The 15,156-nt window shown below is 37.8% G+C and overlaps 2 protein-coding genes across 2 annotated transcripts in view; both read left to right on the top strand.

Annotated features, from left to right (window-relative positions):
* Positions 1-1,820, top strand: LOC145445582 (caspase-8-like). Its single transcript, XM_080323773.1, has one exon. The coding sequence runs from the start codon at positions 196-198 to the stop codon at positions 1,798-1,800; it is 1,605 nt and encodes a 534-aa protein (XP_080179899.1). The 5' UTR covers positions 1-195; the 3' UTR covers positions 1,801-1,820.
* A 5,202-nt stretch (positions 1,821-7,022) lies between these two features.
* Positions 7,023-15,156, top strand: part of LOC145444075 (caspase-2-like) — a 35,425-nt gene continuing 27,291 nt past the window's right edge. Inside the window, exon 1 of the mRNA XM_080321985.1 lies at positions 7,023-8,005. Within this exon, the coding sequence (XP_080178111.1) occupies positions 7,023-7,997 (975 nt within the window). The 3' untranslated portion in view covers positions 7,998-8,005. The remainder of the gene's footprint in view (positions 8,006-15,156) is intronic.

Here is a 15,156-nt window from a genome sequence, read left to right on the forward strand (position 1 = left end):
TGTAATTTATTTTGTAAATATTTTTTTTCAATGTGGTATTGCCACAGCTGATTATGATAATATTATGGTATGAAAACATTCTGGTACACAGAATTCAAGGAATTCTGCTACGGATTTTCGGAATATTTCCATTTCTGAAGTACTATCATCAAAAATTATATTGCGGTTCAGATCTTAGTATTAAGCGTACCAAACATGACTCACCTGCCGTCAAGGGACGTTTACAAATTCAATGACAGTTTTGACAAAAAGTATATATTCATTGAGTTTGCGCGGGGAATGTTGAACTTGAAAGAGTGCGAAATCAACACAGTACTGGATGACTATAGAGACAGCAGAGAACAAAAATATCAAATCATTATGCTGTGGAAAAGTAAAACAGGACGCGTAGCTACTATTGAAAGATTGCATGATCTCAAAAGAGAATTTGATGAAGACAATGATGGGGACAATCAGGAGTCTGGAAGTGAATCACTACTTCGAAACTCGAGTACACCTTCCAATCTTTCGAGCAATCCAATGTTCGATTCATCCAGACAAGAGGTGGCAGCAGCCCATATACATCTCAATGAAGAGTCTTTACATGAATCACCTGAAATGACTTATCTAGACACAAGCCATTTGGCTGCGCAAACCAGGAAGGAAGACCACAACACCGATGATTTGTCAAGACCACGGATGCCACAAGTGCCAATTCACTTACAAAGACACAATAACAACAGGCCTAGGCAACAACCACCTACGCAAACTCTCCCACCTCAAACAAGTTACATTCCTGTTGATGAACAGGGATTAAATGGAGCTACAAAAGCATTCAAAGTTGTCGACATTCTTGAAGTACAACCCATGTCGGTTATTACAGATGTTTTGAATGAAAAATTACTCAATCAAATGTTAAATGACGACACCGATTCGAGATCGAGTGACGTTACCTTCTGTGACGAGATCAAAACACTGGATGTAGAAAAATGCAGCAAAGATGACATTGCTAGAATATTAAATACGGAAAATGTCTATGAAATAAAGAACAACCCAAAAGGATATGTGCTTATCATCAATAACAACTTTGAAGGAACGGAGTGGAAACGAACAGGGGCTAAAGTAGACGTCGCGAATATGTATGAGTTGTGGCGAGGCTTGGACTGTTCTGTTACCGTAAAAGAAGATTGTACGGCCCAGAAAATTGATCAGTTATTAGACAAGGTGACCCAATCAAAAAATATATGCAAGTATGACATTTTTGTTTTGTTTCTCATGTCATATGGAGCAATTTTGAATGGACAAGAGTATTTCATAGGAAGTGATGGAAAAGGTTTACAAGTCTACCGTATATTGGAGAAATTTAACAATTCCCGATCTAGGCATCTCATCGGGAAACCAAAATTGTTCTTCTTTCAATTTGGTAGAGGAAAAAATGTAGATGAAAGAGTCTCAACTTCTGAATTTCGATCTACTAGCACATGGAATTGTGATCATGATTTTGAGCCCGTTGATGGAGACCAAGATCACACAATACATACTGTAAGATCAGATATGCTGATATCTTATCCAAGTCAGTCGGGAGAGTATGCTTATCGAGGAGTGAACGGAAGTTGGTATATATTTGCAATAGCCAAAGTATTTGCAAGATATGCGAAAGAAGAACATGTCACAGAGCTGATGATGCGGGTACGAAACGCAGTGATGGCGAAAACCGCTAGAATAAATCCCGAAAATGCAAACATACGATGTAAGCAGATGAGCGAAAGCAGGGACATGCTCTCCAAGAGGCTGTATTTAATGCCTGGATACCCAAAGTAAGACCAGCTGTAAATACGCCTATTTACTATTTTTATTTATTTATCATGAAGGAATTTATGCATTACATACAAAATGCAGAGGTTTTTAATGTAGTCATAGTATTTTAGGCATACTTTGCCTAAAAATCTGTAAACTCTGAAATAGAAGTAGTCCAAAATCATAAACCATTGAGTAGGTAATGCAAGTTGGCAAAATTGGCTCCCCAAGATTAGAAGTACCTCGTTACTGATCCCTTCAGACAACATAATGTTAGAAGTATTATCATCAAAATCCAATTATTTACTTCTTGACAAGATTTGAGTAGAGCAGCAGTCATCGGCGAATGGGGGTATTCGGTTTCGTCTGCACCATCGAGGTGCTTTTGACGACGGAGATGCGATATGACCGTATGGTCATCTAGTCAGCACCCCCCCCCCTTTTTTTTCTCCTCCATGCTATCTGTAGATGCTGAGCGCCTAGCAGGATAGCGGCGGATGCCAGTTTTCGAGTCTTTGGTCTGACCCGGCCAGGGATCGAACCCAAGACCTGCCGATCAAGTAGCCGGACGCATAACCATCACACGATCTTGCTCGAAGCGAGCGGGATCAAAGAAGCCATGTTTCCACGGCCTATAATTTTCGACAATTTTTGTAAAATTAACTTGAGTATTTTTGAACGGATGTATTAAAGTTGAATCTTGGTGCGATATATAGTCTCAGCTCAGTATCAGTGTCTAATTGATTGGTTCCCTCTTCCTAGGAATAAATAAAATGAGCCTAAATAAAAATATGCATGATGTACAGAATTGAATATAGGTCAACTGTATAGGTTACATATGGGCTTCATGCGGTTGCGGAACAAAGTGCAATCCCAGGAATAGAACCTTTGCCGGAGGATTGTGCCGAATGGATCTGTCAATCGGAGTTCCTTGGTACAGAGGCAAATACTGACCCCCCTGAATAAATGTGAATTTGGAGAGTAATTTCTCTTTTAGTTTGTGCGAGCGACACCATAGCTTTTGTGTGGTGACAATCGTTACCAGTGGTCATAAAATAACAGCATGCTTCTACAGGGTAATTAACCCTTACGAGGTGGGCGTATCATATTTGATATGGCATGTCTCCGACACCGATTTCTCCATGTTGACACGCCCTAGACATCGGGTTATACGTTTTTTGAAAAGCTGAGACTTTTCCGATGTATTTGGTACCTTACTCAAAAATTTTGGTTTGTAAAAATAAACAAAAAATAAAAAATTAAATAAAATATGGTTATCACCTAAAACTTCCGGGTATTTTCCGAGTGGGAAATATTGTCGGAAAATCTTCCAGAACATCAGAAGTCAACATGTACGGTTTTCTGTGTAAATTTTCACCGTTTCAAACATCAAAACGTTTTCTGGAAAGTTTTCTGAGGGGGATTTGTAAATTTTGGTCACACTTCAGTGATTTTCAAGATCTAGGTCAAGTTCAAGTGCAAATGCAGTCGGCATATGAGTCATACTATGCCTGCAAATGGTTGGATATGACAAAAGAAAGCATATCGCGTTGTTTTATGCCATAAACTGGACTGTAGGGGCCGATTGAGTCTTGATCATGAACTTGACCTTGACCACTCACTGACCACGCCCATTTGTAAATTTTATATGTATTTTCCATTTTTCGATATCTGACGAACCGCGCGGTTTACAACCATGGTTGACGGCTTGTTTGAAACCAGGCAACAGTGGCTACGCACTGAAGCATCACATTCCTCTCTCTGACGCCATCCTGAGGGTCAGCCCTGAAAATTGAGAGAGAGAGAGATTTTTTGGGGGGAAAAGCTTGTTTATTTAAACTTATTACAAAACCTCAGACATGTCATGGGGTGTCGATCAAGGGTGGAATCGGTAGAGGGCTATACTCCGCCCACTTGTAAACCGGAACGGCCCAGATTCAAGACCTGGTGGGGTCACGGTGAGAATTTGAAAATTGAAGGTCAATTCTGCAAAATATGGCCCCACCTCGTAAGGGTTAATGACCATTTGCCCGCCCGATGCTCACCTGTGAGAAACTCTTGAACAGTCTTACACTGTGTCTTGTAGCTAATGTGCCAAGATTTGCCAATGTACACTGTACAGTCGTAAAATAAAGAGTTGTTGTCTCAATTGCATGAAATGTATAACTTTCATTTTACTCAAATCCGTATCCCTTCCCAAGTGATTTTCACGGGATTATGATTGCGGTAAGCACATTTTGCAATGCTCTACTCGATTCATATATTGATGGATGTTATTTTCAAAGTTTCAGCCCCACAGTTCAGTCACAGAATTTCAGCAATCATCATTATTACTTCCCAACCACAGAATATCCCCCAAAACATACATATCCATGATATTTCAACATATCATCAACCAATCAATGTCTAAATATAAATTGTTTTCGTAATTATTTTCAGAGATGGAAAAAGTGGTAACAAGCTTCGTGTAGCACACAGTAAGTATAATGAATCGTTCAATGACAGCAATTGCAGATTGATGACCTTCTACATAAAATATTTCAGTCATAACAAGCCATGGAGGACAGATATCAACAAAAGATGCAAGTGTCAGACTGTTGGAAGGATCTGTAAAAAGTGAAACATTGATGGAATTGGAGACATATGTTCCGAAAGACATAAGGGTGGAACCATGGTTCAGAGTATCCCCAATTTTAAAATTTTCGCCATGTCTTGAACTATCCGTTCCTGCGCAAGTTATATTGAATACTTGGGTGATAAAAAAAGGGACAACTATAGCGCACGCCCAGGTATATTGCAGAAAATCGTATGAATGCAAATGGGAGTTGAATCAGAGAGTGATTATATCTGGAAATGGAAAAGCAACATTTGAAACTGATAGATTTTGTGAATACGCAATTTTCATCAGGACACGCATTGACTGGTATTTTAATGTGAAACCTTACCTCTTTGCAAATCTGGATACTAAAGTGCTTACAAATCGATTGGTACTGAACTGCTCAACATGCAGGTATTCATTGAAGAATGAGATGCGTGAAAAAAAATGGATTCAAGTTTGTTCTCAAGACCAGAGCTTGGCAACTCAAATCGATGATGTGGTGAAGGTTGGAATTTCAGACATCAAAGATAAAGATGGAAAAGAACTCAGATCTTCATCATCTAAATCTGATAAAATTGATACGATCTTTCTACGTAAAGGAGACCATTCAACTCAAGATTTCAGGCTTCCTGTGAACGTGGAAGGCATCGTTGAATTCGATCATGACATAGTTCTTTTCAGACAAGGAGAAGTAACAGTCCGTAGAAAGCATGAAAAGGAGCGTGTGAACTTCGGTATGTACTGCTAGAATTAAGTTAGGAAAATATTAGCATACCATGACTGTCTCAGTGACAAAAAGTGTACTGTCAAGCTAAAAAATACCCGATTATAAATATTGTCTAATTTTCATGATTACCACAACAGAATGTGGCAGTCTCTCGATGGGGTCGAGGCAGGGTTGTAATAACTCTACTCGAGAATTTCTGGTGACTCGACTTGAGTCATATTTTCAGATGTATAAAATGACTCGACTCGAGTCAATTTGTGTATTGACTCGACTTGCAGTCCAGTCATGACTCGAGACTAGGATGGCCGAGACAAAACATTTCATTGTAACTTCGAAGAATAGTAAAGTTACCATATTATTGGGATTTTGTCTATCAGTCCTGATACTTGGCAAATAGGCCAGAAACTGTTGGGACTGAAAAAATTGATCTGTTATGAATACGAGCCATTCTATATCACTTGAGCAGGGTTGAAAAAAGTGGGTTGAACGGGATTGAACTCAAAACTGAACAGTGAACACTATGACTCGGACTCCACCTTGTCAACCTTTTTGTCTTTGCGGACCCCTTTTGGACCGTGACGGACCCCCTCAAGTTTTAGTTCAATTATCGTGCAAGCGTCAGCTGTCTTGTGCAAATGATAACTGTAGGGTTAGTGATAACCAGCAACAAATAAACTTTTCTTGAAAATAATACCATGCTATTCATGTAAAAATTACGTTGACCTATGCAAATATCAGCTCAAGGCTAGTGATAAACAGCAACGAAATGACCGTTCTTGAAGATAATATCATACTATATGTAGGAATATGGGTGAACTTTTATTATTTCGTAGGGACTTCTGAAGCTGAATTACTTGTTTCTTGAAATATGTCTTGAAAATTCCCTGTCTCGAAAATTCACGTGTTCGATTGAACATGAATGAGTGCCGAAAATCACGGAATATGTTTCGAGTCGAGTAATCGAGTATCACTCATTATGATGTCATAACAAATGTAATATGTCAAGTTCAAATGCGTACGTTTTAAGCGACCACAGAGAATACAATGCCTGTTATCCATCACATTAAAGATACTTTGGTATTTCTTCGACCATTCCGATTTTATTGCACTTCTTGACAATGTTGTGGAATGATCATGACTTCAGAAATATGCTACGTCCAGTAACCTTCGTAGCTTTGCACCATATGTCTCGTATGCTACGATACAGCCAATCAAGGTGTCAACGCTGAACAGTGATAATTAGTATCGAAACTATAATTCTCCTTGATAAATTAACTTTCAGTGGTGAGGAGCGTATAATTTAAGTACTGGAAAAAATCATCTTTACAACTCGACTCGAATCATTAAAATTAATACTCAAATCATTTTGCCCACCCCTTGTTGTAACCAAGTCACGAGTTTCCGAGTCACAAGTCAATCTCACATTTATAGTTTTGACTCGAGTCAATTTTCAAAACTATAAAAGTATAATTTATTTGTGACTCGGAAACTTGTGACCTGGTTACAGTTCTGGGTTGAGGAATTGGAAATTGACAATTCCAACTCCTGGAACTAAATAATCACGAAAAATAATGATTTAGTGGTAAAAATTATGACATGATTCTAAATTTAAACTGGTTGTCAGAACATTCTCAACTTCTATTCAAACTCAATCAATGAATAGAAACTTCCATTATGGTGATTTTTTCAGGTATTTCAGAGTTGATTTATTTATTTTTAGATCAAAATAATACAGAAGTACTGATCAACATCAACGCTGAAATTGTTTATACAGGTTCGGGAAATGTGTTCGCAACCAACACTGATATGAATGTGGATTCCGTTAGCTCCTCCGAGTCGGATCACATAAGTTCATCTGAATCGATTCGTAGTCGAAAAAAATCCAAAAGAAATCCAATCAAAAAGTTTACTGCCTGGGCTATGGGACGAAATTCTAAATCGAAGAAAGCAGAACCCAAATCTTTTACACAAGACACCAAATCCATCGACTATTGCACGACTGTTCATAGGGATGAGTTGGATACTATTACTGAAGAAGATTTGCATAAGGTTCTTGGAATTACGAATCGTTACGAAACCGAAAAGCACAACGGTTGTGCGTTGATTATTAACAATTCCTTTCCGACTGATAAGGATTTGAAACGACAGGGATCAGAGAAGGATGTCACGCATATGGAGACGTTATGGAAACAACTAGGATGTGATATCTTCAACAATGAACCGTACAAAGAACAAACAGCTAATCAGATGCGGCAAATCTTGAAAGATATGTCAAATCCAAAGAAAGAATACAGTTACATTGTAATAGTGATTATGAGCCATGGCGGACTAGTTGGAGATAAAGTGTGTTTCATGGGTGATGATGAAAATATGGTATATGTGGATGAAATCGAGAAAGCATTTAGCAACGTATATGCACCTAGATTACGGAATATTCCAAAACTTTTTATTCTGCAATTCTGCTGTGGGGGTGAAAAAGATCGTGGTGTTAATTTCGATAATGCAATTAAACGAATTTCAAAAATTCAGTCACCTACTCAAAATGATTGCGTACACCTTGATGGTCCAATAATACCCACCTACAGTGACATGCTTTTTGCGTATTCGACACACAAGGGATACGGAGCGATCCGTGACAAAGATTATGGCTCATGGTTCATCACAGCGCTGACTAATGTATTCATGGAGTTTTCAAGATGCGAAAGTGTCAGTGAAATGCTCTTGCGGGTCAATGATGCCATGAAACATAAATCCGGTAGATACAAGGAAAAGGATGGAGAAATGGATGAAATAACTGGAAAGGTTGTTTCCTATAATATCTGTGCTATGAGCTATTCACGCAACTGCTTCACCAAAAAGCTATTTCTGCTCCCTGGATATCACAGAAAGAAATAAGGGAGGATGTATTTAGCCAGATGAGAGTGTTGATGATCAAGAAGCGATTTTTTTCAAATATATTGGCTTTTTAATTACATTAACTATTATGCTCAGTGGACAATTTATTCATATGAAGTGGAATGGATTCCAATATCATGGTTAATGGACATTTTACACGTATAAGTGGAATGAATTTCTATTATCTGCCGAATCCCTATCATATTCTCAATATTTTTCGTTTTCTGTTGCCTTCAATTTTTAAAACAACTATATAACTTAGAAAATTATGTGAATTGTTAGATTTTTACTGATGCATCGATTTTTACCTGATTCGAAATACTTTTTGAATCATTTACATTTTAAAATACACTTCTCCTCCGTGATATTATTTTCCGACGTTGACGTTCTTGCCTTCTTGTGGTAATAGACATCTTCAGCGTAAGTAAGTAAAAAATTGCTATTCTTGGCCTAGTTCAACCTCAAAAATGGAAACTCGGCAATGGGCTGAAATCACAACCCATTAACCCTACTCACGCGGTCGGCCGCCAGGCCAAATTTTAATGCATCAACCAAAATGTTCATAAAATGCGAACGACGGGACTTGAACCGACGCCCAATGTATCGCCGTGATCAGAAAATAGCCGCCTAACCAACTGAGCTACCCGGAAGGCTCGGTCGAGAGAGGTGACGGTGATATTCGAACAAGTCTACGCGATTTCTCAGAAGTAAACGAGAAATTTGTTTTTCGTTTCCACCTGACGTGATACATAATCCTTTCCATAGTGAATGTCCACATGGTTATCTTACATATCGATTTCGGCATTCAAACAAGACATTACAGAGCTTGATAACTTCACGCAATCGCGCGCACGGGACTGGAAGGTTTTTGTTATAAGCATGATTCACGGCCGCCGTCGATTACGTCATCGTGGTAGAGACTACGCGCCTTGTAATTCACGTTTATTCGGCTTTGCCTGGTCTAGTTATATAAGTCAAAATCCATGTTACTGATCTCATAGATACTATTGATCGTACATAACTAACAAAATGTGCAATTTGTGACTGCACAAGGCCATCGTAAGTAAATATATTGCTTTGTTTGACACTTCTCATCGGTGCGCGATTTCTCTTGTTGCTTCATTTCATATCAATTTGAAACATGTTCTACACATCGATTGTCCGATACAGGTTCGTCAGTATATGGGCATATGATCAACACCTATTCATTGAAGTCTACTGTAACTTCTTATAACATCTAAAACGGATGATTCAACTGTCTGTATGGTGTTGTTATTACAGGCGCAAGTACCGTATACTCGCGTAACTTACACACCCATTTCTACAGTGTTTAGCACTGGCGTCGGGAACTCATATAAGACCAAACTCCGTGATACTGATCGTGTTGAAGTGTTATGGACTGCATCTAACTTTGTGTGTGACATTCAACAGTATTAGGCAATCGTAAGTGAATGTATATGACCTTATGCGGCAATGCTCACACGTGCACGGCATTTTTCACGTAACAGAATATTGCTTCATTTCACACCAATTTGAAGCGTGTTCTATCCAACTAATTTCCGTTATTATGGTTTCAATGAACTCTTGCGATCAACAACTACTCTAAAACGACAAATGTGTCTGCTTACGACCGTGTAGAACGAAAGATAAAAGCGATTATATGAGCAGCGTTCATTCAGGCGAACTGAGCTACAGATTGTATTTTGTGGGAAACGTTTTTCTGTGTTCAATATGCATTCTGAACAGGTTTTGCGATAAGTCAATGGAATATATGTAGCTCATCGTATGCGTATTGACAATATCTATTTATAGACGATAACTGTAACCGTTTATGACCACTACAACGCAAGATGTCGTTAGTTGATTGAAGCGTGTTTGTGAAAAACTGTGCATGGATCCTATAGGATCCACCCGCGGCAAAAGGGTTAAGCAGTATAAAGACTATCTCTAGGAGATTTCTGTTTTAGTTTTATTGTTTTGCGATTTTGAGACGTTTTGAACTGTTTTATTGTTTTGCGATTTTGAGACGTTTTGAACTGAGTATATTCCTAATAAACTGCATATCATCAATATTTCTCTTCGCAATGAATTTTACATAGCATGCAATAGCCTGTGGAATCAATGAGAAATATAATAACAAGTGTATTTGCCAACTATTATATTCAGAAATGAAGAGTTGACCTGACATTGGGGTGCATCTTCTATTGTTTATCCAAACAATTTCGATTTTTTTTCTACTTTTATTATCAATGAGATTACCTAATTTGAGAAAAAAAAAACGATTTCAATGTGAATTTAAAGCGTGATGCAACTACTTCACCTGCACATGCCGACCAGGATTGGTTGTTTAGTACATACAGGGTTGTAACCAATGTCATAAGCTTCTGAGTCACAAGTCTTACTTTTATAGTTTAGATCAGTGTTGGGATCGAGTCACTACCTTTGAGTCACGAGTCATTTTGAGTCATTGCACATTTTGACTAGAGTCAAGTCAAGTCAAGTCACTCGGTTTTCAAAGGTGACTCGAGTCAAGTCAAGTCACGAGGTAAATTTTCGAGATATGATTTAAAGCCATTGCATTATGCTAACTGTTTGAAACACATATGTGCCATTTATTCTGAATCGAGGAACGAATAAAGAGTTCGCGCATGCGCAGAAATACGCAAGTAGCCATAGCCCCTATATTGAATTATCAGCAAAACTAAACGATAAAATACGAAACCTCGGAAAGTTTAAAAAAAAAGGATATGGTGCAATACCCTACCCACCAACATATCCATGAATACAATATAAACGTATAAACATTATTCGTTCTATTTAAAGCATACAACAGGGTTGGTTGAGGTGAGCACTGGGCACTTGAGCAGTTTAGAAAACAAAGATACATTGCTAGTATATTACTTTACTACTAGTTTCCGACAACATAAGCTGTAAGCTCCGATCACCACATTTGCGATCAATTTATTTGTGATATAAAAATGGAGGCTCGGTAAAACACACAATAGGGCTGTTCAAAAAAAACTTTTTTTCCTGAATCTTGCTGGCTACGTGATTAAACCGTTAGGTTACCTTAAAAAACAAAGCACACCAAATTTTACTTCATTCCAAACAATATTCGCGGATTGCGTACACTTTGAAAATTTTTAATTTACCCAGAGATGCAAAAAAAAATTTTTCCGAATTTTTCTGTCAACCCATGAAATTGTTGCGCTGTCCTCAAGACGATGCAAAACAAATTTGACTCAATTCCAACCTGTAAAAGCGGAGCTATTCGAGTTTTTCTTCCATAATTCGGGGATTATCCGAGAAAAGTTTCATCAAAACACCACAAGATTGGGATATAACGAAAATTTATGAGGGTGCCGAAATGGCTTGTAGTCTATTAGATACCCACCCTAGTCTAGAGCAGTGGTTCTCAACTGCCTGTACGCCAAATTGCCCAAATATATCAGACTTTTTTTAATCTCAATTCCAAAATGCAAGTTTGGAACATAGTTTACTGCATCGTGTTGTAATATAGCGTTTGTGGTTGGCTCTGATAGTAGGTCACAATGGTGCAGGTGTTGTATGAAATCATATAAAAGCAGCATATGTATCGTTTTGGCAATTTAAATGTGAAAGATATGGAGACTTCTGAACACATGTTGTATAATTCCGACAGTGCATTAAGCGCCAATTGGCAGTATAGTGGAGACCATGGCAAACAGCATAGTAGCTTTTTTCAAAGGATACCCAACAATAAAAATGAAGATAGTATTAGTCATCTTGAAAGACCTGATTTGGCGAGCTACGTCTTGCAGAAACTTCAATGAAACCACCAACCACGCATAATTATCCATAAAAGGCAGCATTAAATGTAGTTTCCAACATTACAATTGATTTGTTTACGTTTGTTGTAATTAAATTCAGGGTTAATTTCGATTTTTTGAAGGTTTACCGGTCTGCACAATTTATTTTGAAGTTTTGCCGGTCCGCGCGCTCAAAAAGGTCGAGAACCACTGGCCTAGAGCATGTAAATAAGAGGCATGCACCCTGGATTTAAAGAGGATAACATAAAAAGCTGGTTATATCAAATGCCTCGCATTCGTGATATAGAAGTTTAACATACTTTTAATAGATTCAGCTTTTCAGGCCCTATTTTCAATCCCAGTACTGATAGATGATATACCAAAAATGAGGTAACTTTACTATTATATGAAGTTACAATGATATGTCGTGACTAAGTACAATTCGAGTCAATAAACAATTTGGCTCCAGTCAATAATTTTCCGTAGTTAAAAAATTGAGTCAAGTTGAATCATTCTCCACAAATTGACGTAAATCGAATATTTTTCGTATTTGAAAAATTGACGGGGTCGAGTAATTTTCTGTATTAAAAAAATTGACCAGAGTCAAGTCGAGTCACCATAAAATCGTGTCAACTACTTTTATTTGTCAAATTGATTGCATACCTCTGAAATCCGTTGCCTGACAGGTCCGATTAAACGGTAAATTGCGACTCACCCACCCTAGTGAACAAAGTTGTGCAACTCGCATACAAAGGAAAATGATATTATTGATAATTATTCAAATCCATATAATAATACAACAAAGGATATTCGACTGCTGTCGCATTCCAGTCTTACATATCGCTTATCGTAACTTTGACTATCCTAAAGCCTAAAAATAGTATAGTAAGAAAATGCAGCCTATCAGATGCATAGATATCTCAACTAGTTAAACGTGGAAATGATTTCTTGCGCTCTGCTCGGATTACCTTCGGTGTGATATATGCATCATTATAATTCACAGCAATATACTCCTGAAGCCATGTTATGCTATGTCACGTTTCTGATTAAATAATGGATACCGCTGGTGTTGGGTAATGAAGGTATTTAGTATGACCTATGCATGAAAGAGGAATTGGTCATTTCATCTGTAATCGCAACATATTTAATGATTGAAACAATGTAAAACTGTGTTTTAAGATATATTTGAATGAGACAATACCTTTGTTTTATGTAATTTTTTCGATGGCATCTCTATATTACTTATGTTGTGATTCACAAAGAATTCAGTATATGCCTTGTTCTGTCTTGGATGATTGTGCAACCTACATCGCTGACAAAAATAGTATCTGAGATATTGGGTAACTGAGGAAGTATAAAAAATGTATCAAATATGGTATGGAAGAATGTTGCTATGGCAGGATTGTAACCAAGGCACACGGTTCTGGGTCGAAAGTCAATTTGACTTGTATAGTTTTGACTCCAGTCCAGTCGAGTCATTTTTAATTCACCACCGAGTCCAAACCAGGGAACAACGTACGGACTGCCGAGTCCTAGTGTTAAAACTCGAGTCAAGTCATAGTGTGCGGTATTCTGTTCAGTTCAGTTCATTTCTGTGCAACTCTTTGGTGATATCTAAGACCTCGGGTTCATAATATACATATTTTACTCTAAACATGTTTATTCAAACAGATAAATGCATATTTTTCAATTATCGGTCACGAGTCATACAGAATGTACCAATTTATATGAATTGGTCGAGTCATGTTGACTCGAGTACGAGTCAATACACAAGTTAACACGAATCGGGTAATTTTTCATTTTCAAGAAAATGAGAAAAGCCGCGTTGAGTCAACAAAAATTGTGACTCAAGTCAAGTCATGAATCGAGTCATTACAACTCTGTGTTATGGCATGGAAAACAGAAAGCATGGTATGAATTGATTAGGACGGGTACAGAATATGGAAATTTCTCGTTCCACACCCTACCATGCTATGCTCCGAGTGCATTGGGTCGGGTTAGCTTGTATTAAAAGTAGGTGTTAGACTAGCTTGTGAAGGTAAGTTTAGATCAGATGCGGGTTAATGTTAGTTGGAATTACGGTTGGTGTAGCGTGTATAAGATTGATCGCGATATGCGCTTTGCGATATCACAAAAACCATGTGTATGGCACACACATTGTTGTTTACCCTTATCCGCATTTAGATGACTGAATTCGCCTCCGGCCTGATTTACTGAAAATCATCATTCAAAAACATTGGCAAGTCCGTATTAGACTTGCTCTCGGTTGTTTTATCTAATAATTGCATCATAGCTACTTAAGTAACAGTTGTAGTAATACCTTCAATTTCAACTCAAGTAGTAAGAGTAATGATTTCCAAGATATGTGAAAAATACTTGCAGTATAAATCTCCCCAAATGGTGACTGGATGATTGTACACATTAACACTATGATCATATCGCTGTACCAATGTCAACTTTCTTTTTGAAATTGACCATTTCATTTTCAAATTTGACGGTTAGTTAGTTCGAAAAGTAGGTTGGAATTAAAAGTATATTTTCATTTGGAAAGCTGTGGTGATTCAAAATTCCAAGATGTGTCTCCGCAACTAACCTCCAGGTCTGCCCAGTCCGGGTGGTATGACGAGTTCACTCTCTACTATTTTCAAGAAATTCAAGTGGGCTACTTTAGCTTCAAAAATTGTTGAATCATATATAATTAAGTGGCGGTAGGATAGAATGAAAGTGACAAAGTGGTTCAAGTGGACAAAATCTACTTGAGTATATATACTTTGTGGATCCGCACAAGAAGAAGTATAAATAAATTTGCAGATAGCAATGAGAGTGTGTGTGCTTGCAATATTTGCTTTGCTACTTGTGCAAACGAGGCAAGATAAGGAGATCAGCCAATCATGTGAACAGCTAATAAATTAGAAAACAAATATAGGTGCGACTCTACACTACATCTTTTTGTTGGCATAGTTGCCAAGCAATCCTTTCTTGTGACTGAGGATGATCTGTCAATATTAATTCCATCGTCAATGTATGAAATGTCAATAGTGGGTGCATGTAAATTTGACACTATATTAAAACTAACTTTTACTTCCTCATGGTTGCCATTGGTGTATTGAAGCACAGCAGGTGTCTTGCTGGTGCTTATCATCATGCTATCATATAATAGCCTAATGGTAATTGGTGTTATTATTGAAGCGAAATTTGTTTTTTCACAGTTCAAAGGCACTTGTTCAGGAGTGCCTAGTGCGACAAGATTACAGACTATAGCACCACCTCCGCCTAAGGAGATCCGAGTAAAAGTGATCAGAATTATGACGTGTTTTACTGTCATTTAAGGTGGAGAAAGGGGCAATGATTAGGTAGACTTTGCATAGTCA

The sequence above is a fragment of the Botryllus schlosseri genome, chromosome 8 (genome assembly GCF_051294905.1).
Source record: "Botryllus schlosseri isolate E-star chromosome 8, Bs_hap1, whole genome shotgun sequence".
Lineage (NCBI taxonomy): Eukaryota > Metazoa > Chordata > Ascidiacea > Stolidobranchia > Styelidae > Botryllus > Botryllus schlosseri.